Here is a 26,226-nt window from a genome sequence, read left to right on the forward strand (position 1 = left end):
ACATGAAAACAGAACATATTAAAATAAGTAGGATATAGCTAGAGCAGTGCTTAGAGGAAAATATATAGCACTAATGCTTATATAATATGAAAAGGAATATCTATAATAAATAATCTAAATATCAATGTTAAAATATTGAAATGAGTGAGCAAATTAAATCAAAATCAGAAACAGGAAAGAAACAATACAAAACAGAAATCAGTAAAACAAAATAATAAAAATAATAGAGAAAATCAATGAAAGCAAGTTCTAATTCTTTGAACAGATATATACAATTGATAAAATTCTAGAATGACTGATCAAGAAAAAAGATTGAAGAAAAAGAATAGCAGAATTGGTAATGAAATAAGGAATGTCACCATAGATCATACAAATATTAAAGAGGAAAAGAGAGAGTAATATAACTTTACTTTAATAATTTAATGAAATGGTATATTATTTGAAAACCTCCGCTGCCTTGCGGCATACCTCTTCAGGGGAAAGGCTAAGGGAGTAAACCCCGACAGAAAATCCGGAGCCGGAGTCCCTAAGGCGGTTTGACGTTGTAGTCAACACCGGCAACTCCTGCGGCGCACCTGAAGCCAAGCTGTATTGACTCCGTCTTTCCCTTGGACCCTTCAGCTGCGAAGAGAGGGGGGGTCTGCTGCTTGGGCAACAGCAGACCCTCCATATCACCCTGCCCAGGCTCTGTAGCTTCAGCTTCACTGGAGAGGACACTCCAGCGTCATCACAAGATTTCGATTCAACACGGGAGGAGACAGATACCGTGTCACTCCCGAGTTGGACTGCACAGCCATTCTCGGCAGTGCAGATAGACTCTTAAGAAGCTACACCATCGTCTCTCGAGACGGACGGCTGCCGACGGATATTATTTGAAAGATGCAAGCTATGATAATTCACTTGGAAAAAATAGGTAAAATGTTTAACATTATATGTATAAAAGAATTTGAAGTTTTAGTTAAAAACCTTTCCACTAAGGCAATTAATTACACAGGTGACTTCACTGGTAAATTCTACCAAACTTTTCAGGAGGAAATAATACAAACTACACACAAACTCCTTGAGAAAATACATTGGGGTTATTATAGATTGAATATTTGTACCCCCCAAATTAATGTGTTGAAATTCTACTCCACATTGTGATGGTGTTAGGAAGTGGGATGATTGAGAGTTGATTAGGCCATTGAAGATTGAGCTCTCATGAATTGAATTCATGCCCTTATAAAATAGGTCCCAGGAAGCTATCTCACTTTTTCTGTCATGTGAGAAAACAGTGAGAAAACCACCATCTCTGAAAGGGGAAGTAGGACCCCATCAGTCACCAGATCTGCAGGCACTTTGATCTTGGATTTCCCAGCCTCCAGAACAAGAGGAATAAATGTTTGTTGTTTAAGCCACTTAGTGTATGGTAATTTCTGTTATAGCAGCCTGAATGGACTAAGACAAGGATGTAATTCTCCTCAGTCATAATTGAGACCAGTATAATCCTGATACCAAAACCTGAAAAATATATTTTAAACAAATAAAAGGCCTTTATCTCTCTTAAATAAAGATTGTTAAAAAGCATTAACACTTCAGTACAATATAGAAAAGATAAAGTTATAATTTACCATATCAATAAACTAAAAATAAAATCATCTCCACAACTGCAGAAAAAAAAACTTTAATTTACAAATTCAATATTTATTTATGATTTTAAAAACAGCTTTGAGAAAACTAACAATAAGAAGGAACTTCCTCTGTCTGATAAAAGACATATATAAAAACCCTACATTATCATATTTAACAGTGAAAAAAAAACAAATGCCCTCTCCACCCCAAGGTCGAGAACAAGGCAAGGTTGTTCACTTTTCCACTTCTATTCAGGATTGCACTGGAGGAGTGAGTGGGTGGAGGAAATAGACAATTACAAAGAAATAAGAGACATACAAATTGGATTTTATACACTTAGAAAATCCTGTGTAATCTACAAAAACTGACTAGAACTAATAAATGAGTTTACCAAGATCACAGAATATAAGCAAAATATACAATAATTAATTTACTTTTATATATTCAGAATGTTCACTCAGAAATTTAAATTTTAAATCTACCATTTAAAACAGCATAAAAATAATTAAGTATAAATTTAACAACATATGTGCAAGATTTATATGGTTTAAAAGAACATTGTTAATAGAAATCAAAGATCTAAATAAAAGAGAAATAAATATAACATGTTCACAGATCAGAAGACTCAGTACTCCTGGTGTCAATTTTCCCTAAATCAATCTTAGACTTAATGAAATTTCAATAAACTCTCAGCAAGCTCTTACATGTACAATGATAAGCTGATTCTAAAATTTATATATAGCCAAAAGAATTTTGAAAAACTTAGAGAAGGAAACATAGAACATTTTTGCAAACTTCAGTGAGGAAATGATCTTTGTGTCCTTTTTCTGAAGACACAAAGAGCAGGATCTGGGTGTTTTTAATGGCTAATTGGACTTCATCAAAATTAAAAATGACTATTTTGTGAAAGGAACTGTTATGAGAATGAAAAGACACACCACAAAGTGGAAAAAAATTGCAAAACACAAGTCTTATAAAAATCTTTTATCCAGAATATGTAAAAAACTCTCACAACTGAATATTAGCAAAAGATTTGAACAGACACTTCTCTAAACAAGATATAGGAGTGGGAAATAAGTACATGAATAGATTCTCAGCATCATTAATCATTAGGAAAATGCAGATTGAAACACAGTGAAATACAAATATACATTTCTAAGAATGGCTAAATTTTTGAAAATGGTAATAAATGTCCAAAGCTAGCAAGAATGTTGAACTCCCATTCATTTCAGGTGGGAATGCAAAATAGTATAACCACTTTAGACATCAATTTAGCTATTTCCTATTAAGTTAACATACAATCACCGCATGATCTAGGAATCTCAAATCTATGTATTTTGTCCTGGTGAAATGAAAACATATATCCATTCAAAGAACTCTGCATTAATATTATGGCAGCTTTATTCATAATGACCAAAAACTGGAAAAAACACAAGTTTTCACCAACTGGTGAATGAGTAAGCAAACTGGTGTACATCCATCCAATAGAACACTCTCATTAAAAATGAAACATTTAGCAACAGAGATAAATCCCAGAAGCAACATTCTAAGTAAAAGAATCCAGACACCAAAGAGTACTTACTGTAGAATTCCCTACACCCTTCTGGACAAGGCAAAATTTTAGGGACAGAAATCAAATCAGTGATTGCCAGGACCTAGGGGGTGGAGTAGGGCTTTGATTGTAAAGGGGCATAAAGGAAATTTGGGGGGAGGGTTGTTATAGACATGTTCTATATCTTGATTGTAATGAAGGCTACATACTTTCTACATTTGTCAGAATTTACCAAACTGTACACCTAAGAGCAAATTTTGTATTTGTAAATTATACCTCAATAAACCTGACTTGAAAAGAAGTATGAGATAATAATACAGGTAATGGCACTTGCAGTCATGTCGGCCTTAGCACAATTTTGAGGATAAAGAATGTGCTGGATCTTTTATCTCCCCACTTCGTCAGTTGGATTTGTCCAAAGGTAAATTTGACAGGAGATTGTATCGAGGAAGTAGAGTTAAAGTTCAGTGTTTATTTCAAAGGTTCCCTCCTTTTCAATGGCTCATCGTTGGCTGTGTTCTTTGATGAAAGGTCACACTTCTGCCAGCCAATTTGCTCTAAGCAGACACCTCTGTCTCTGGGTCCCTGTACTCAGCTTTAACTCTTCAGGGTTAGGGATAGCTGGCTATTATTGGTTCAAAGGACTGCATTCTCCTTTCAGGTTCCTCTACTTGCTCCCCACATTAAATTCTCCCCTAATTACTCAATTTGAACGTATCATTTCTTTCCTCCCAGAATCCCAACTGATAGAACAACATTCAACACCTGGTTCCACCATTTTTAAGCTGTGAGCACCTAGACCATCCATTTCACATATCTGAGCTTCAGTTTTCTTATCTGTTGTTCATGAATAATAATACCTCCTTGGCAAAATGGTTATGGAAATGAAATAATGCTATACTAACTGAAAAACTTTTGATTAATGTTTTCTCCCTTTCTCATCTCATTCTCTCCTATCCATCAGTGTTTTTCTTTCTTCATGTGGTTCCATTTATACTCTTTTGTTAAATAACAATTTCTCCATTATATACAAATGCTTAAATAATTTACATAGAAGTATATAATGTGCAGAAGCGTGTATAAATGGTTTAAATGTACCATGGTTATGTTCCTGGAATAAACTGCTGCTATTTCTACTGCTACAGAACAGTTAAGTCAAACTTTTGAATTAGGTCAACAAAATCCACAAATAGGGTGGAATCTTTGGACTGTCTAGGCAGGGACAGATCTGGAATAAATCAGCCACAGATATCACTTGTCAGCATGCTGAGGGAGGCATTTCAAATAAGGGTAGAAGGTACGTCAAGAATATTGGCTTCTGGTAGCATTATGATGCATCCGTTAAATCTATATTGAGACTTTTCCATCATGTGGATTCAAGCTAACATAATCGTTTTATGGCAGTAATGTCTAAACAAGAGTCCACAATTAGGTTGTATTTTTATCTTGACTTGTGAACTATCACTGCCAACTACTCAAATTTCAAACTTGTTGAGACATATGTTATCCCTGGAAACCCTTCATAAAAATGAAGCATTTTACTGTCCCACCAATTCAAGTGTGCTCTGGTCAGTTCCCCATCTAGATCCAAATTAACCATGTAATCGTTCCTATACTAGTGAGTAGTATTTTAAATGGCTTTTTAAGCAAAACCAAAAAGAACAAATTTATTTCTATTTGTGCAAAAACACAATATGGTTTGGATTCTCTTTCTAGCTTTATAAATATTGAGACAGAATGAAGTTGTGGGAAAAGAACTGGGTATGGAATTAAGAAAATCTTTATTTGAAACCTGGCTCAGCTACTACTTCTAGCTGTATGATCTCATAAAGTCACTTAATTTAGCTAGCCTCAGTTTTGTTATCTGGCAAATGGGGGTCTACTGGTGAATCAAATGAGCTAATAATGGTCTAACAAATTAGCATACTACATTTAGGGCTTAATAACACTATTTTACAATTTGTGTATGTAAAGTTGCAAATATGATTAGTAGAAAATGAGGATGAAAAAAAAAGCCTTTTAGGTAGAGGCAGAAATATTTTGGTTAAAAAGAAATTAAAATACTAGAGAACAAGAGCAAGATAAGAATGATGACAACGTCTGCATTTATAGCCCACATGTCATAGTTCAGTATTTATAGGTTTGTTAGTGACAGCCTTCCCAGTATAGCAATGTTAGTTACGAAGTAGCTGTCAGTTCCACTGACACAGCACTGTTCACCTGACCGAGGCTGAAACTACTCACCATTTCCATAGACGATCATTTAATTTAAGGATCCAAAATATACACAATAAATCAGCTTGGGTTTCTGATTATAATATCTCAAAATCTTACTTTGAAATGCCCGAGTGATTTTTTAAAACAAATCTTAGTGCCTTTTATTTTCAAATATGATTTGTAATCATCTGAGCTGGACTAAAACCTCCAAACGAGGTGATGGGTATAAGGCTGAACACAATATTAAATGTATACTTAAATTTTCCAAGCCCAAAATTCCTGTTTTTACTAAAATGCTATGATCAAAGCAATAGATATAATAAGTATGGAGAGAAAGAATAGGAGAGGGAGAGAGAGAGAGAGAGACACTGAAGAGAGGCTTGGGGAAATGTTCAGTGGAAAATCTGTAGAAATGATGTAAGAGAGAGCAAAGGCAGGGATTGGAGTAAGGGGTGTATAACTGAGACTATAAAAACTCAGAGAGAAAATTCATCATCAGGGCTGAGTTTGGGAGAAACTGTACAGACAGAACTCTAACGTTAGAATCTCCTGATTTTTCACAAGGTAAGTTAAATATAAAAGCTGATAAAAACTTAGTATTTTTTCCTTTTAACTATTTTTAAATTTTTACATACTTCTAATGTTTCGGTTATATTTTGATTTTGTTAAAACTAGAAATGTTTTTGGGGGGTAATATTTCCATCTCTAAAATGAGTATAAAATCTAAGATAATTTTGTAATGCAAACTACGGGTGCAGCTAATTGTTTACTCAGACATTTCATATTTAGTACATCATTTCTTAGCTTTTATTTTCCATTTCAAAACAAAGAAAAGGGGAACTCAAGGTGATGATTCTATATGCATGTTAATAATATTAGTTTGCTTCCATCAAAGATAATTTATGTTAGGAAATTTTTAATGTATAAAAGAGATCTACTACAGCGACCTAAGTAGAAAAATTTTTTTCTCTTATCTCTGTTTTTATCAAAATTGGAACCAAAAAACCATACCTAAATTAATGGAATTCTACACTCTTTAAATCTAAATTATCCTGTTTTTCCTCTTATGGAATTCAAATATGCAAGCATGATATTAATAACAGTTTAGAGGAGACAGATCATATTTATTCTATGGTATTTAATGAAGTGCTTTTGCTGTTAAATGATTGAATTTAAAATTAATCTGAAACATACATTTGAATTCTGTTTAAGAACAAATTCAAAATTTTGTTTCCAGTTTTGTTCTGTGGAAATAGTGTACACTTAATAAATCCAGTTTAGCAAGGCAAACTACTGTTCCTCTGAATTACAATAATAGATTCTATAGATTTAGAATTGTGATTATCTGTTTCTGAGTTATTTTTCTGAAATTTAAATAATTTTAACAATGATTATGATGATTTTAATGCCCATATAGGCTATAGAATCAATGACTATATGAAATTTTCTCCCCCAAAACCTCAGGCACATTTTGTGTCTCCTCTTTAGTTTGGTACTTAACCTTCAGCAATCACAGAACTTTTCTATGATTGTCTTACGCCTCTACCTTATGGAAGCCTCATCAGCTCAAACCTCAGCATCAAGCACCAACTCTCCCTGCTCCCTTCTCCTCTTCATCCATTTTATATCTCCTCTTCATCTCCTCTCCCTTGGGCAAGTTAATTTTATCCTGTAGCTAATGAATTCAAGTCCCCTCTTTGTAAGTGAATTGCACTACGGTTTTATTAAAAAAATATTTAGGATATTTAAGGTTGACATTTGCTTTCTCCCCCTTATTTCTCAGAATTTTGAATTGATTCTTCTATAATGAGTCATAGAGAGAAAAGAAGCAGTAGAGAAGCAACATGTTTAGGAGAGTTTGTTTGGGACATCCAATGATTTGAACATTTGTATAATAAAATAAGATTAATTGAGATTGTCTTAAAGGAATAGATTCAAAGTAAGCAGTCCCAAAATACTAACCCAACTCTGTCGCTATGTAGTTGCGCAACTTCAGACAAGCCTTAAACATAGAGTGGGGCTCAATAACATTCTGTTATTATTGAGAAAAAAAGAACCACAAGTGCCAGGCAGACTGAGTGTATGTATGACTGATCTGGGGGAAGCTCCCATTTCAGCAATTTTCCCTGTATTAAAGAATGAGCACCCAGTATAAGAGTATATTGGGGCTAATCTTCAGACAACATCTAATTTAACCTCCTTGCCAATATTTCATCTTCTGTGACCCTTACCCACCAGACAACTTTTGCTTAGAGTCAATGGTGCCATCAGAGAACACAAGCATTGGAGTCAGGAAACTAGACATCTAATCTCAGTTCTGATTTTTGCAGCTTTCACTCAGCCTAGGAGGGATCGCTTCTCCATAAGTAAGGGAGGGTACAAAAGGTGAGCCACAACTTATCTCCTAGCCCTGAACACATCTCTACCCAGGCCAACTCCCATGTGCCTGAAGATCTCTCTGATTAGAGTGCCTCCCTGCAGCAGGGGTCAGCATCACCTGCCAATAATTGCCAGTGCCTTGGTTGGCTTGAACTGGCTGTTGCCCAGCCTTACAACCTTCTCCCTTATAGAAGCCTCATCAGCTCAAGCCTCAGCACCAAGCACCAGCTTCCCCTGCTCCCTCCTCCTCTTCATTCGTTTTATATCTCCCCTTCATCTCCTCTCCCTTGGGCAAGTTAATTGTCTCTGAGATTCACTCTCTTTATCTACTGAGGGTTTTAATTTGACAGTTTCAAATGAGTGCCCCCTTCCTTTCTAAAATTCCATATTCCTGTGACAAATAAGTCACTTTTAAAATATCATCCAGCCCACCACTGGCACCTTGGCGGCTGACCCCCCGAGTCTTAGCTGTGGCTGCCTGTGGACCTCTCCATGGTCTTCCATGGGGCTCCATGGTGGTGGTTGCATTTCCCCACAAGCTCTGACTTGTCCAACCATGCCAGCACTCTAAGAAAACTGGAAAGTGATGTCCTCTCTTCCCACACCTTCTTTATAGCCCATCCCTTTCCTGCAGCTTCCTTGCCTGTGTCAAGTGTAGTTCCTGTCACAAAGTCCTTAATTCCCATAACACCCAGGGCAGCTCTGCTTCCATGACACAAGCCTGACTATGCCATACTGTCAGTATTATGAAAAACTATGTGAAAAATTATGATCCTAAGAACATAATTAGTGACTTTAAAAATGAGGTTAAAAAAGATACCTTATGAACTATAAAAAAAATACATTTCATATAAAGTTATATTAAAATTCAACTAAATATTTGTTTTGTTAATTAGGGCTCAAAGAGCAATTATGTTTTGAATATAACTGAGATTTCTTTCCTTTGTTTTCACATTATGATATTCTTTATAGTGGTATGCTAATATTTTCATAGAAATATTATGGCTGAAATTAATGATAATGTGTAACATATAGTAATATCAAATGTTAGAGTCATTGCCACTTGTAAGTCTCTTTAGTGAAATTTCCTTCTCCCACTCAATATTACTTTATTAAATTTAAATTTCTATAACTCTGCTGTAATTTTAGATTCAAAAGGCTAATTTTTTTCCTTACAACTAATAAGGATAGCAAGGAGTTTTTTTCATAAAAATTTAAAAATAGAAAAATATTTTGAAACGTTTCCATATTTAGAAGGCAATACAGGATGATAGCTATCATTTATTGAGTAACTATTTTGCACCAGTCACTTTATCTATGTTATTTCTAATCCTTATAATAAGCCTACAAATTAAGTCTTTGCTCTATTTTTCCAATAAAGATATTAAAGCAGAGAGGCTAAGTAATATGCCCAGTCAGGAATCATACCCAGGTCTCTGTAACTTAAGGGCCAACCAAACTCTTTCTACTAATTCAATTTGTTTTCTTAGGAAGTATTCACACATTACCGGAAGTTCAGAGACCAGAGTTTTAAAGTACCCCAGGTTGTGTCAGTTAATCTGTTCAAACAATAGAATTATATTTTCCATAAAGACCTAACATGACTGCTATTAGGGTGAAAGGAGATAGATGGATTTCAGAATAATAAAGTACTTGCAAATGTTAAAATAAAAGGTTGTGCACAAAAATTGTACTTGAAGGAAATGAAAGCATTCCACAAAGAGTGTGATGTTGGTGGAGGAAGTCCCTGCCAGGCCATGGTTGAGGGGCTTCCATTTGCACCAGACTGTGAGCTGGGGACAGGGAAAGTGTCTCACTTACCTTTACATCACTGGTATCTGACATACAGTGTCTACCTAATAGACAAATCCCGTTGTTATAAAATTTATATATTTGGCCCTTTGTTTACTTTTAGAGAATATTTTTATTCACTATATCAGCTAATTTAGTATAATTAAAATCTAAGTCAGTATTTTATTAAATATATATAACTACAAAGTAGGATAAAGGGTGAATGAGGTGATTATATTCCATATTATCCTCAAGCTTATTATGCCTTATTTAACCACAGTTTTCCAACTTAACCTTTTGAAAGCCTTTTAATACCACATAAAAATTGCCTGTGTATTAAATGGCCAAACAGCCTGTCAAGTGCAGCTCTGCCAGCTTCTTCCTGTCCACTGTTTTAAAGACTCAAACCCATTATTAAACACTAGAATTAAACAACAAATGCCTTTAGCACAGTTGTATACAATCATACACAAAGTTCTTTTCTACTTTTAGGTGACAGGAACAGTTCAGCGATCTCAACATAAATCAATGTTTGATAAGGAGTAATCTTAAACCGTAGTGTGATAATTACTGGGAAATATTGATGAAAGTCCCTCGCATTAGAATGAGAATCTACAGTGTGAAACATTAATGGACATGCTGGGATTTTGCATGAACCTTATCACATATTGTTGTAGATGTAAAACTTGGGCAAATCTCTCCCTTTTTCTAAGCTTTAGCTTCCATATCAATAAAACTAGAATGTTAATGTCTGCCCTGCATTTCTTTTTACCACCACATAAGACTACTCCATGCATTCATTTCAACACACAATGTTGACCCTGTGTGCATTCTGTTGGGTGCTGAGATACACTGGTAAGCATGACATAATTTCTACCCTCAAAGAGTTTGCACTGACAACTGAATACTCTGTTAAACATACATCCTTAGGCTTTTTAATAATGGGATCTTCCTCTACAGTATCATTGTAGGTTTCTGCCTTCTTAAATTTTTGCAAGAAAGATACTAGTAGTATGATTGAAAATTCTAAATAGAAAAAAAATTTTTTTTTACAGTGCTGGAAGGCAATAGTGTCCAAAATAGAATAAAAATGGTGCCAAGTAGAATAAAATCAGTCAACTCATGTATAACAGTAAATTATCATTTTTCCTGATTTATAGCATTCAGGGAAAAGTCATTTTAAAATGCAGGTGTCTTCCACATTAGGAACACCTCATCCATAAACATTTTACTTCATAAGCAATTTGTTTTTGAGATGGAAAAATGTTTTATACTTCCACAAATAGGTTATATTTGAAAAAGCATGAAACCGAGTGTCTGAAAACGTAAGTTGTTGTCCTGGCTCTTCTTCTAACTGGCTTTGTGAGTTTGGAAAATTTACTTCTGCCAGTTAAAGAGTAATGAGAAACTGGAAAGAAATTTCTGATATTTTAATTTTTTTTCATGGGAAATCTTAAATTTGTCAATGTCAATTTGGACCTTCCTTTCAGTATCATTATCAAAACATAAAGCAAGATGACTATCATATGATTTACAGAAAATAACAAATTTCACAGAGACTTTTAAATAGGTGACTAAGCCCCATGATTATTTTTCAAATACATTTTTGTGAGGATGATATAGGTGATGTACATGTTAGTGACAAAAGCTACAAGTTGTAATTCAATTGCTCTTTGATGAAATCTTCAGTGATTTTAAATTTATTTGAGTTTATAAGGATCTGAAACTAATTCTTCATTTCGAAAGTTCTAAGTACCATAGCCATACTCAGTTCTCTTGTTGGTGGAGTTGATTTCACTAAAGCTGTGGAACAGCAGCACCAATAAAGAAGAGATTATGAAATCCTCACCTCTGCTTTCCAGCATGCAAGTGTCTCAAGTACCTGGTGCTTCACTCATCAAAGAGAACTAGAAACAATTATCTTTCACACCATGTTTAAATGTCATTCATTGAAATACCAAGATTGTCTGTATAATGTCAAATTATAATGTATCTTCTTGGTTGTTTAACATATATTTTGCAGATTGTCTCTATAAATGGCCCCAAATTCCCTAGATGGTTTTTCTCTGGAAGGGCTTGGCTTCAAAGACCAGTCTTCAGCTCAGTAATTACTTTTATAACATGTCATTAATCTTTCCACATTACCTTATAGTTTACAAAATGTTTTCATGCATAATTTAGATAGAGTAAGAAAAAAATGATGTAGTGTTTTTATACAGATTATGTGTATCTTGATATGTTTTAGTAAATAATGGTAAATATAAATTAAATCCTTCCATTGTTCTGATTTGAAAAACCTAAGCCAAATCCATAAAAATATGTGTTAATTGTAAATTAATCACATAATTTTTAATTAACAATATACTCAATTAATTAAATTTTTTTGAATTCATAAAGTCAGTTTTATTAGACACTTTTAGCAGTTTATGCCTCTTGTTCAAGGTCACCAGACCAAAAAATAGCAGAGCAAAGACACTTATCCTTCAACTCAATTCTGAGATCCTTCCTTACCATCACAGAAATGATTTTCTTATGTTAAATACCTATTAATTGACTGAGTTTTATTTTTTAAGTATTTATTAGTTTCTCTAAAGAAGGTTTTGGGAATAACATTCTGTGTAAAATATATGCACATATGGGGTGTATATGTAATACTGGTGGAGGTTTCAGATATCCGAAAATTTCTTTTATCAAAAATTTCTATTTTATATCAAATAATTTTTATGTCTACTAATACTATTATTTGTGATTACTGTGAACTGTTTAAATGATTATAATGCTTTGACAGATGGACTGTCAACTCTAAATGCAGGGGAATAGTAACTCAATCAAATCTTTAAAAATTCTAATATTAACTTTGTGATTCTTAAACTTTTTATATAATAGTACGTTAAATATTGTACTATCCCTTTTTCTCTCTGAGGGATATAACTGCATGCCATGACATCTGGCACCTCAGCTCTAACAAATTTTGTTTTGAAAGTGAGGGGAAATTCAGCACAATTACTTAAGCATGATGACAAAAATGTTTAAAAAAAAAAGCAAATACCCATTTGAAAATAGATATACCATATTTTATTTATTCTTATGTATATTTAATATTTCTTAAATTAGAATGAGACTCACATTTGATAGCATGTCATAATTTAATTGATAGCACAATTTTCTTTTTAAAATTTATTTATAAAATGGGATCTCTTATAAGTGGTATCTTACACTAAAGATTTGGAAGTCCTCTTTTGTCAGGTGGAATATTCAAGAGGAACATATTTATCTTAAAACCTAGATGCAATATCATACCTAGATGCAGCTGATTTGAAGGACAGCAGAAAGGTTTTCCTAGCTCAACATTCATCTACTATTACCATTACCTACAACGTCTGCACTTACAACAGAAAAGAGGCAGATGTGCCACAGACTATAAAAAAGCTAGAAGTAACATTATTGGTCAGTTAGACTGGCCCCATTTTACTAAGTCTACAGAAAAAAAATTGCCTCAAGTCATGCAGTGATATAGCCCCCAAGCCCAGGCAGATTCCGAGTCTCACAAATCCTAGATCAGGTCTGTTTCCATTACAGCAACCAATATAGATTTTGTGTTAAGCATGGCCCCTTTTAAGCTCTCTTTTAAAATAAAAAATTAAAATCACTTTATTATCTACACTTCTTACTGCTTTTCTCTATTATCAGAAAGGCCTTGGTGGCTATAATTTATGGAGCAGGATAAAGGATATACTTTGTTTTACAGATTTACTTAAAGACCAAGCTGACTTATCTCTTGTCTCAAAGACCACCCTCATTTTCGGGGAAAGAAGATTGTGGGCAGTGTTTTAGCCAGGCACACAGTCATTTCCTAGTGTCTGAACTTAGAATCATTTGTCACATGTCCTATTATATCTCACTTAAATGTCTATGTTCTGCCAAAGTGGGAAGAGAAGACAAAAAACATTTTAAGTTACTTTTCAAGTCCTTTATTGTTAAACTCTTTAATTTTAATTTTCATTGAACATAGGAGTGAATAAAGTCTATTTTGAATACTTCTTATCAAGAAATTAAGAAAAATAATTCCAGAAATTATCAAGATTTTCCCCCAAATTTTGTGTTTTCTGAGTGCATCTAATGGTTAGATCTATCTTTAAGTCAGATACTGTTGGAGAGAAATTTCCTTAATCTCTGAAATAGTTTGTTTTTCTTCCACACCAGCCCTCAAAGGCAGATAGTTTAAAAGCTTTTAGTTAAAAATTGTATTAGATCATATACTGGCTAATAATGCTTCTCTTTTTTAGCTTAATCCTCTCTTACTCTAACCCCTCCCTTTATCCCAGTTAGTTCTTTTGTTTCTAGATCAGTGAGTCTCAATATTTTCTTTTTTGTGTGAACCCACTTAACAGATTTTTTTTATAGTAACAAGGACTGTTTGTAACAACGATTCACAATAACACAAACATCTTTCTTCATTTTAACAGACCTCTCATTTAACGTTGCTTTGAATAAAATTAAATGGATTTCCTTACTACAGAACTTTTCAGAATCAGCCTTTAAATGTCAGTGCACTATCAATGTTTTAAAGGAATATTCAATCTGTGTTGTTTCCCAAACTTAAATGATCAGACTTCACACCTCCCCACCTTGCTCTCTTCACCACCACTCCACTCACAGTTTGGAGGATCCTTTCACAGTACAATGAGTTATTAAATGTGAAAAATCTTTGACACGAAAGTTATTACACAGTGTTATGAATATTTGTTTAGTCAGCAGTATTATTTAAAAAGGGAAAATATATGCACATAATAGACCAATTAGCTAAAAAAATAATTAAGTACACATCATATCTTATAAGGCAGATCTCATGCCCACTGTCTCTTTTGAAGCTCCTTACTACCAAAATAATATTTAAATATTACTCAATAAAAATGATTGGTGTACTGAAAAAGTTGCAAGCACCTCCTCTTGGGTATATTCATACAATGGACATCCTTTGAGTGTTGTATTCTGTGATCTGGAGTCTACATGGGACTGTGCAGATTTTTAAATTGTGGGCTATATTTATCCACTATCAACAAAATAGGGAAATGGAGCTGAACCTGGTCTTTTCCTTCCCTCCCTATAATTTCCTCTGTTTCTAATTTTGTAGCAATCAAGTTTCAACTAGTTAATCAAATGTCTTTTGTGTGGCAGGTGCCAGGGTGTTTGTTTTCATTAGTGCACCAAATGCCATATTTAGGAACTTGGCCTTTTGGTTAACTGGCTAGACGCACGGCTTTAAACCATTAAATGTGTGTATTTAAACTCTGCATTTATTTTTACATCTCCCTATCCAAATAATCAGGATGTGGTTATCTGTAAGATGATACATTATGACTTTTTTCCTCTAAACACCCAAGTACAAAAATATATGCCTTAGACATAATCATCAATATTGTAAACACCCATCATCCTGTGCCATTTATAAGATTGCAGAGATGGAGAAACCTGGTTAGGAAAATGTGTATAAAAATAGTTAAAGGAAATCCACATGGAAAGACTTATTAAATAGGGCAATTTTATACTTTGTAACCTGTTTTTAACATGATAAAAAACAAGGAAGAAAAACATCACAATTGTGGTTTATCTTTTATTGAATGAGAGAACTATTTTAAAAAGAGAGATGCCAGAAATATAAAATAATTCTTAAATAGTAATGTTTTTAATATATCTTCCTTTTATTGGGGGAAAATCAGCCAGAAAAATATGATTCAGTGGCTGATTTTCTCAAGGAACAGGTAATGGGGGGGGGGGTTGGTATTTTTTAACAGATACTGTTGCATTCTTTCTTGTTATTTTTCTACTGTCTCAACATAGAGGCATAATTATGATTTATCATTTTTTGATACTTACCAAAAACCGCAGTTTAAATATCAGTTTTTCAAGAAAAGGACACAGAATTTACTGATCCCCTTCCAGAAAGGGCAGAATACAGAGGAGCAGTTGTGACTAACATTATGTAGCAAGATCCTAAAATAGACCAATTAGAGATATAATGGAGAACTAGTTTAGACTACATTACATAAACATTAAGATTATATATGACAAATAAATGTTAAAGGCAAAGTCAAAATATTTTCTCTTCATTTTAAGTCTAAATACTTTGCCTATATAAAACATTTATTTGTCTATTTGTAGAAGATAGCATTTATTACTAAAATCTACATTGAGGTTCACAGTAACAATATCTTGAGGCTGTGTCATAAAGAAAATCTTGAAGGGTTACACCAAAGACAATGTAGTTGCCGTAGAAATATTTAGAAATATCTGATATATGTTCTTTCATTAATAAATTATAAATATTACATGAGATAAAGAGGATATACATAGATGAACTCAACCCTCTCAATGCTCTTTTGAAGAGAATATTACTCCTCACTTCAAAAATATGGAAACAAAGCTAAAGTAGGTTGAATCATACACACCAAGGTCACACTAACACTGAAGAAAAATGAGACATAAATCCAGTTCTTCAGATCTATCCTAGAACCTCTTTCTTTTTGCTCCCAGCAGGTTTCCAAATGGTTCTTTTTTATGGGAAATAGAAATTTACTGATACCTTTCATTCATAAAAGGTAAACTGGGGGACTTCCCAATGTTATACTAGGTGGCCTCCCCTGGCTGGTTTGGCTCAGTGGATTGAGCGTCGGCCTGCGAGCTAAGTGTCGCTGGTTCGATCTTCCAGTCAGGGCACATCAGAGAAGGAAAACTCTGACTCCAAAAAACCTCCACTGCCTTGCGGCATACCTCTTCAGGGGAAAGGCTAAGGGAGTAAACCCCGACAGAAAATCCGGAGCCGGAGTCCCTAAGGCGGTTTGACGTTGTAGTCAACTCCGGCAACTCCTGCGGCGCACCTGAAGCCAAGCTGTATTGACTCCGTCTTTCCCTTGGACCCTTCAGCTGCGAAGAGAGGGGGGGTCTGCTGCATGGGCAACAGCAGACCCTCCATATCACCCTGCCCAGGCTCTGTAGCTTCAGCTTCACTGGAGAGGACACTCCAGCGTCATCGCAAGATGTCGATTCAACAGGGGAGGAGACAGATACCGGGTCACTCCCGAGTCGGACTGCACAGCCATACTCGGCGGTGCAGATAGACTCTTAAGAAGCTACACCATCGTCTCTTGAGACGGACGGCTGCCGACGACGACTAGGTGGCCAAGATAAGCCCATTCTGTTTTAATCCACAGCTTGTAATCTGCCCTCCGCTATTACCAGTGGCCAAACTGGCAGCCAGCAGGCCTGATTTAGATAGTAGATTAGCTTTAATTAAATATATCATGGTTTTAAATAAATGTATTATTTTGACATATCTCTTTTAAATATATATATTTATATTTGTGTTTCCTCTATAATTTTATTTGCTTCTCACTCTCCCCAGAGGCAATTGTAGTTATGAATCAAGTTCCATTGACTTATACTTTAATTATTATGTATAAATTTCTTATATTTCTAAATATATGAAATTACATGTATTTCCAATTCAGGTAAATGGTAGTATGCTATATGTAATGCTCTAGAAAATATAATTTTCCCAAAAACTCCTTTTTTAATCCATGCTTATAAATACATATAACATTTAGGTCATTTTTTTAAACAGTATATACATATATTTAAGTTATTTGCTTGAAGTCTATAGTATGAATGTTTCTCAATTGATGTATCTATTTCCTCTTGAGTTGGTTAGTTGGGTTGATTCTAATTTTTTATTATTATAAACAATGAGACTATAAACTTTCAGATACATGTCTTTGTATAAACTTGGGCCCATTTATACTTGTGTGTCTAGTTTTAAAATTTTTGTCAGAGTTATTTCAATTTTTCAAGTGCTCACCTTTTCTTTTTATGTGTGTTAGATATATATTCCACTTTTTAATTTGTTTTTTATTTTGTTTATTATATCTTATCATACAGAATTTTTCAATTTTGATATAATAAAATCTGACAGAATTTTCTCTAAGGAATATAGTTTTTTAATCTTGCTGAAGAAACTGTTCTATATCACAAGAAAATAAAGACATTCTCCTATTGAATCTGTGGTGTTTTTGACACTGAATTTAAGTGCTTGTAGACACAGCACATTCTCTCTGGTTACCACAGACTTCACCAGGTTTTATTTTCTCATACTTGACCAATTTTACACATTCCCCCTTAGGCACATGGGGCTGCAATCTGTGGATTCGACAGTCAAATAATAAAGTTACACATACTAGGTTTCTCAGACTTGGGTTACTTCAAGTTAAAATGTTATAGCTGTAGAACTCCAATCTACATTTCCTGGGAAATGAATCCTTGATAGAATTCATTTGGGGAGATTGACAGCTTCTATTAACTATTCTTTAAGTTTTGCAAAGGTGCACTCCAGCATACAGAAACTGAATAAGTTTATTTATCACCTGTATATAATATGCTCTATAGGAATTTCATTTTCTCACTTTATATGCCAGACTAACAATGTTAACCTTGGTGAATGTGACCCTCAGATGCTGGACTGGAGATTGGCAAGTGCACATTTTATCCTGGCTGTGGCATTGATGCTGTGGGGCTCAGAAAAAGTGCTCTCATTGGATGTAGCGACAGAGGTAATGGGAACTCACTTAAGGGACCATGTATATTTTTTTATGAACATAAGCCATTTCTACTAATGTCAGAAGCAGGTGCTGCTGACAAATAGGGAGATGACTTGAAAACACATAATCAAGGAAATCAGCATATTTTTTTATGTCTTGTGCTCACTGTGGATTCAGGGAAAGCCAGGTCTCTAAATGTTAAAAAGGAAATAAAAACTGGAATAACCAATATTTATATTCCTTGAACAAAAATCATAAGAGAAAAGTTATCATTTCAGCCATATGTATAATTAAATTAAATACATAAAGTTGAAGTGCTTTTATGTGGAATTTGAAGTTGTTTAGATGGCAAAATTTGAGTAGTTTTGGCCAAACTTATTATACAAATGTTTTCTTCTTGCTAAAGTACAAAGGAAAAAATGCGAAGACATCTTCACAGAAAGACAACTTAATTTGGCTTATTTGACGTTATTAGAAACAAGCATTCTTTGTACTTAAAGTGAAGAGTCTGAAATGCATTTACCAAAGAGCAATTTTTGTATGAGTTCTATGATTTTGTTTGAAGATTAAGAATATCTTTAAAATAAACAAAACTCCATTTTGTGCATATGTCAGTTAGGAGATTCTCTGAGAGATAAAGAAATATCTCCTATTTTTTTCCTTTTGAGTATTTGTCTCCTGCTCTTAGAAATTCTTTCTCATAATTACAGAATTTCTCTCCTCTCCAGTTTCTATGTTGTCAGACTTATGTAGGAAAGTGATAGAAGTAGAGATTTTAAGGGGAAATTGGAACCATATTGCAGACTGCAGTGTAAGTAACAAAGAGCTCTGAGAATATTTCTGATTTTTCTTTATACAATGAAAGTGGTGTTGGAGATAATTAACTTCATGGCAGTATTCAGGTAGGATAGAAAAGACAGAGAAATAAAAGAAAAAATTATAAGGTGATAAGCAGTGAAGAGAACCTGATATGGGACTCACAAAAAGCAGAGGCAAGAGAGGTTTTCCAGGAAGAACCAGACTTAGTGACTCTAACATAACCATTCAAATAGACTCAACAGCTTTGAGTCTGGGTGTCAGACTATAAGAATTTCAAAAGGGAGTTCCTGGAGTCAAGGATAAAAATGCTTGGAAAATGCTACTCTGTTGTTTTATTGAAGAAAATAAAGAGAATAGAAGAAATAGCTCAACAAGAACAACAAGAACTAAAAAAAAAAAAAAAGATTCTTGCCTACATCAAGATCCTGACACATGAAAAAATGTGATTAAAGGGCAGAGATCCCTGGAGCTAAGTTTCTTCCCCTAGGGAAATGTTCCCAGGCTCTGGGAAAAGAAGTAGTGTAACCTAGACTATACAATGATTGGAGACTGTTAACAGGAACATTTTTAAAATGCTGTGATTGGGCCTTGGAAAGGAAAGACAGAATTCACAAACTAGACACCCATACTTTTATGATTGGAATGAACTACAGAAGGTCAACACAGTGTTCCCTCACTTATTGAGGATATTACATTCTAGACCCCACCCCCCCGCAATAGGTGAAAATCCGCAAAGTAGGAACCTTACATTTATTTTAGTATTTATATATATTTTAAGGCTTTATAAACCTTTCCCACACACTTATAAACTGTTCCCAGTCCCTTTTTAACCTTTCCCACTCCCTTATTAACCTTTTCCACACTTTATAAACACTACTTATGTTCTTAAACATATTCTACACTCTTAAACCTACATAAGTTTAACAACATATGTATACAGTACAGCAAAATCCCATGATATAGTGGAAAATCTGCCATAAATAATTAAATATAATATATTTTTACATCCCGCAATACAGTGAGGTCACAATAATTGAACCACGATATAGAGAGGGACTACTGTATATGCAACAGACAAACAAACAAGAAATCTTACATGGGGCAATAGAGTCATTGGAAAAGCTCTGAGTTATTGCAGACACACATTAATATTTGTTAATATATCACATGGACAGAAAAGGTAAGCCCCCTGAGGTCAGAGACTGCTAGATTTTGTTCACTCTTGTATCTCTTAAGTCTAATGCAGAACCTGGTACACTGTGAATGCTTAATGGCTTGAGTCAATAAAGAATGAAGGAGTGGTGAAAATAACAGCATGAAGTTCAGTGTTTTTCAGAATTAATTCAGTAAATATTTATCAGAAATATATTGAGTACTAAATATGAGCAAAATACTGGGATAGGCATTTAATAGAGAAAATAAAAGACTAATTAGGTATAATCATTGCCTTCAATTTATAATCTAGTATGCAATACAAATTTATTATAATCAATCCAGTACCAAAGGAAAATGCCATGAATGCAAGGATTGAAGAAGTATAGATAAAATGCTATGGGAATGATAATGAAGGATACAGTTGTTCCTAGGAAACCACCTGAAAGAATGATCAGTTAACTAAGTTTGAGAGACAGGCATGGAGTTCTGTGTGTGTGCATGTGTGTGTGTGTCTTTTGTCTTTCATTCATTTCTGTTGAGTATACCTCACCTTTATGTGTTTTGTCCCCAAAAGTGTCTCTGGATCATAACTCCATGAGAGATCAAGTTTCATGACAGGCATGTCAGCTAAAGAGAGCAAAAGCCAAATGCATATGATTGAACATATTTGAGGTGAATGGAATCACCTTTCTTGCCCAATAGGCTTTTGATGCTGGAATCAGTGAAGTGCAGTCACCACCCGCAGCTCGGGAAGAGAAATCAGCAGCTGATCTGGCAGCAAAACTCATGCTTCTTGATGAACTTGTGTCTCTGGAGAATGATGTGATTGAAACAAAGAAGAAAAGAAGCTTTTCTGGTTTTGGGTCTCCCTTGGACAGACTCTCAGCTGGCTCTATGGATCACAAAGGTAAACAGAGGTAAGTGAACACTTAGAGAAGAAACATTTTCATTTCCTAATGCTTCTACTCTGGGTTCAGAAACACAGAATTCCACAGGAAAAAAATACAATGAAAACCTTGTAGAAGCCCTGGCTGCTGTGGCTCAGTAAATTGAGCGTCGGCCTGTGAACCAAGTGTTGCTGGTTCTATTCCCAGTCAGGAAACCTGACTAGGTTGCACGTCAGGTCCCCAGTTGGGGCCATGTGAGAGGCAACCACACATTGGTGTTTCTCTCCCTCTCTTTCTCCTTTCCCTTCTCTCTATAAATAAATAAATAAATGTTAAAAAAATAAAATAAAAATTCCAATAAAAGAAAACCTTGTAGGAAAACAGATTTGACAGCATGTTAGCTAATTTGTGAGATTAATAGTATGAATTTGGAGATAACTGTTTAAGGAGCAAAAATGATTGTTACGATACGTATGTTTTCGACTTTTGTCAAAAAGTTTCCTGAGGTTCAGTTGTATGCAGATATAAAATACTTATTGTAAGGTATCACAGGGTTTAGAAAGTGAGCTATGAGATTAATATGGTCAAATGAGTTTTCAACTTTTCAGAGGTAACCAGAATACCATTTTCTTAACTGATGATATAAAACATACCAAGTTATATGAATATTCAACTCTTCTATACCAGAAGGTAGTGATTTCTTAGGACTTAGAGTCAGAACACGTGTATTTAAGTCAAATTTCTGATTATTTCCAGCCATGTAACTTGTATAAGAATCTTATCCTCTGTTTATCCATAAAAGGGGGAGAATTACCTTTGTAAAAATCATATGAGTACTTCTTTGCTATGTCTTTTTATTACATTTTAAATATGTTTTATTGATTATGCTATTACAGTTGTCCCAATTTTTTCCCCTTGGTCCCACTCCACCCAGTACCAACCATTCCCTCTGGTAATCACCCCTTAGTTTGTGACCATGAGTCATGCATGTAAGTGCTTTAGCTGCTCCATTTCCTATACTGTTGTTAACATATTCCTGTTTATTCTGTACTTACAATTTGTACTTCTTAATTCCTGAACCTATTCCCCCTTTCTCCCCATTCTCCCTCCCAACTGATAATCCTCCAAATAATCTCTATATTGGTTAATTTTCTGTTCTGCTGGTTTGTTTAGTTTGTGCTTTATAGTTAATTGTTGGTAGTTGTGAATTTATTGCCATTTTAATGTTCATAGGGACTTTTTCTTAAATAAGTCCCTTCAACCTTTCATATAATAGTGGCTTGGTGATGATGAACTGCTTTTGCTTTACCTTGTCTGGGAAGCACTTTATCTGCCCTTCCATTCTAAATGATAGCTTTGCTGGATAGAGTAGTCTTCGTTGTAGGTCCTTGCTTTTCATCACATTGAATACTGCTTGCCAGTCCCTTCTTGCCTGCAAAGTTTCTGTTGAGAAATCAGCTGACGTTTCTATGGGAACTCCTTTGTAGGTAACTATCTGCTTTTCTCTTGCTGCTTTAAGATTCTCTTTTAATCTTTAACCTTTGGCGTTTTAATTATGATGTGTCTGGCTGTGATCCTGTTTGGGTCTATCTTCTTTGGGACTCTCTGTGCTTTCTGAACTTGCATGTTTATTTCCTTCACCAAATTAAGGATGTTTTCCTTCATTCTTTTTTCAAATAAGTTTTTAATTTCTTGCTCTTTCTCTTCTGCTTCCATCACCCCTATGATTCAAATGTTAGTACATTCGATGTTGTCCCAGAGGCTCCTTAGCTTATCTCTTTTCTTTTTGTATTTTTTTTCTTCTTTCTGTTCTGATTGAATTTTCTTTCTTTCTTATGTTCCAAATCGTTGATTTGATTCTCAGCTTCATTCACTGAACTGTGAGTTTCCTGTAAGGTTTTACTTATTTCATTTAGTGTAAACTTCATTTCTGCCTGGGTCTTTTTTATGATGTTGAAGTACCCAATAAATTCCTTGAGCATCTTGATAACCAGTGTTTTAAACTCCGCCTCTGATAGATTGCTTATCTCCATTTTGTTTAGTTCTTTTTCTGTAGTTTTGTTCTGTTCTTTCATTTGGGCCGTGTTTCTTTGTCTCCTCCTTTGGCAGCCTTCCTGTGTTTGTTTTTATGTTTTAGATAGAGCTGCTTTGACTTTCCATCTTAGTAGCATGGCCTATTGTAGAAAAGTGCACCTGTAATTTGGATGGGGTGGGGACTTAGGTAATCTCCAGGGTGGGACAACCCATGTGAACCAGGTTGATGGAGTTGAGGTATGGTGTCTCTGCTTTGCGACTCTGTGTAAGGGAGGGCTCAGAAATGGGACTATGGCCTCTGCCTGGCCTCTGGAGTTTTGTCCAGGAGGAAGCAATTCCTCAGCACTCACCCTGATGCCAGACGCTTCAGTTTCTCTCCAATTGCCACTGGTGCCCTTCTAGCTGCTGCCCTACTGCTGGAGCCCAGAGAGAGTGAGTCTGCATAAGTCCTAAGTCCATTGCAGGCTCTTTAAGAGGAGATGCCTGAGTATCCCTCAGTTTCTTCCACCACCCCCTCTGCCACTGGTTTTCACAGACTGAAATTATGGGAACTTATCTTCCTGGCACTGAAACCCTGGGCTAGGTGGTCTAGTGTGGAGTTGGGATCCCTCACTACTGAGGTATCTCCCCTGATTTTTATTCACCACACATGGTGGTAGGACGGTCTGTTCCATGTCTCTGTTCCTCCTACCTGTCTAGAAGAGTGTGATTTCTTTCATTCCTTGGTTGTCAGACTTCCATACAGCCCAATTTTCTGACAATTCTGAGTGATAGTTGTTTTGTAGTCTAGTTGTAACTTTTGCTATGGTTGTGCAAGAAACCAAGCCCTGTTTACCTACATCTCCATCCTGACTGCCAAATGAGTACTTAAGCTGTTAATTATTGTAACAGAAATAGAGTAATTAAATCTCACTTTAATCATTGACAACTGTCAGTACTTTAAAACAGCTACCTCAAAAACTTAATTTCCACCCCCCTGAATATCTGTTCTTCATGCTAAAATTTCATATTAGCAACGGTACAAGAGACCACTCAATTGTCAAAGTCTGGAATTTTGGAATTCACAAGAATTCCTTTTTCTCAGCAGGATTCATTTTTCTCACTCTAAACATTCCATTTTTCACTAAATTCCCTAAATCATATTTGTTTTATATGTTAAATATCTCCAGGATATCCTTACACACTAAGACTTTCTTAATTCTGGCCTAAATTATCTTTTTCAGATTTTTTATTTCTTTAGTCATTTCTTATCTTCACTTCCACCAATATCACCACCCTTTTATCACCAATGTATTTTTTATTCTTCTATGGGGGATCATCTAACACAAAAATATTTTTGTGAAATGTTCCCATTGCTTACAAGATAAAAACAAACTTCTTAATGAAACCCTATAAAGGGTTTCACCATCTGGCATATCATCTCCACATTCTTTGATCCAGTCTTGCCTAATTACCTGGAGTTCTAAGACTTGTCATGCTTATTCATGGTTCCATGACTTTGTATGCTCAGTGATACTCAGCATGCAGGATGACATTTGCTAGAGTTCTGTTCTGTAAGATTCTCACCGCTATGCTAGGAAATAATATCATCACTTTGGGTGTATCATTTATCCCGCCTATCCTTGAGCAATAATCTAACGCCTGTATTTTGAAATTCAGACCCTATTTTAACTAAACAAATACAAATGAGTTCCACTCATGTTCTAGGTACTGTGTTGAGCTATGGTGGAAAAGAGGAGGAAAATATAATCTCCTTCCCTCAGAGAAGCCACATACTAATAAGAAACATAGCAATATGTATAACAAATGGTAACACAAAGCAAGAAACAATATGTTTAGAGAACAATTTATAAAGAAGGCCATGGAAGTTCAAGGGATAAATGGAGAAAATATTGTGCCTTCTAATAAATATTATTTCTTTGAATTCTGGATCTGGCAATTATTTAAAAATTTGAAAATTAATACATGAATGTTATATATTGATTTATAACAATATATCAAATATGTATTGTATAAATAGATATTTATGATATATGTATTATAAATGTGTATAATCTACATTGAAGTTTCATCATAATTTCTTTAAGTGTCATAAACCCAGATTATACTAAGAGACAGACACTATCTACCTAACATAGCTCAACTTGCAAGAGACAAAAGAGAAATTGGCAAGAATTTAATTATAATTTGAGTAAAATTTTACATATAAAGGCTAAAAATAAGTGATTATAAAAATAGGAAATATTGTTCTCGTGAGTACTTCCTGAGGAAGCGGAAGCTTATAGATGAGTTCTTTCAGGCAACCTAAATGACTGGAGAAATATGATTATAAGAATCAGTGTGAATTTAACTTTAGAATTAAAGTGAAATGATGGTTGCAAGAAACACAGTGTCATGTGTTACGCAATTTGATACAACAAAGTAGCAAACAACTCAGGGACAATACTGAGAGCATATAAAACTTAAAATGAGTTATTTATTGATTCATGGCTATTACCTAGGAATCAAAGGATATTACAACAAACAGTTTATTGGGGACATGGAGAAGAAGAAAAAACAATCACCAACAAAATTTAATGAATCTTATACAAAAGGGTAAAACATAAAAACTGAAAAGAGAGACAACCAAGGTTTTTATATTAAAACATTGCTATCAAATAACCATAAGAATAAAAATTAAAAACGTCCTCTGTAAAAAAAGAAACACAATAAAATAAAAAACAATGAAAATTTTTATATAGAAAACTCACATATGTAAAACATTGATTACACTGGGGAACACAATTTTTGCTGTATTAGATCTGACACTTGTTTTTGGCTACCTTTTGGCATCTGAATCCAAAACTGACCCCAGTTTTTCTCTATCATGCCAACTTTTCAAGGGACAGGATATCCTCCCTTTGTCCCCAGAATCATACAAAATGTACATGCAAAAGAAAATAAAGAAAATATTACCTGAATAGACTGTTTATGTAGAGTTATTTTATTCATATAAAGGCTACATATTGTTACTGTAAGTCAAATTGTGTAAAATAGTAAAGTTCTGCTACCAAGCATACACATTTAGGTATTTTATCTTTTCAAATGACAGGCTAGGAAATGCCAAAATGAGATACTTGAAACAGTTTCCTTCAGTTGGCAAAGCGTTAACAAATTGCTGCATGAGACCCAGTTTTATGTGCAGAGGTGG

General features: G+C 34.6%; 1 protein-coding gene across 1 annotated transcript in view; it reads left to right on the forward strand.

The window, feature by feature from the left end:
* The first annotated feature begins 5,885 nt into the window (after window positions 1-5,885).
* Window positions 5,886-26,226, forward strand: part of OSTN (osteocrin) — a 41,976-nt gene continuing 21,635 nt past the window's right edge. The window contains exons 1-3 of the mRNA XM_090281709.1: window positions 5,886-5,944; window positions 18,055-18,153; window positions 20,818-21,032. Coding sequence (XP_090137835.1) covers window positions 18,055-18,153; window positions 20,818-21,032 — 314 coding nt within the window. The 5' untranslated portion in view covers window positions 5,886-5,944. The remainder of the gene's footprint in view (window positions 5,945-18,054; window positions 18,154-20,817; window positions 21,033-26,226) is intronic.

This window comes from Furipterus horrens, unplaced genomic scaffold (assembly GCF_987537825.1).
Source record: "Furipterus horrens unplaced genomic scaffold, mFurHor1.1.pri manual_scaffold_1, whole genome shotgun sequence".
Taxonomy (NCBI): Eukaryota; Metazoa; Chordata; class Mammalia; order Chiroptera; family Furipteridae; genus Furipterus; species Furipterus horrens.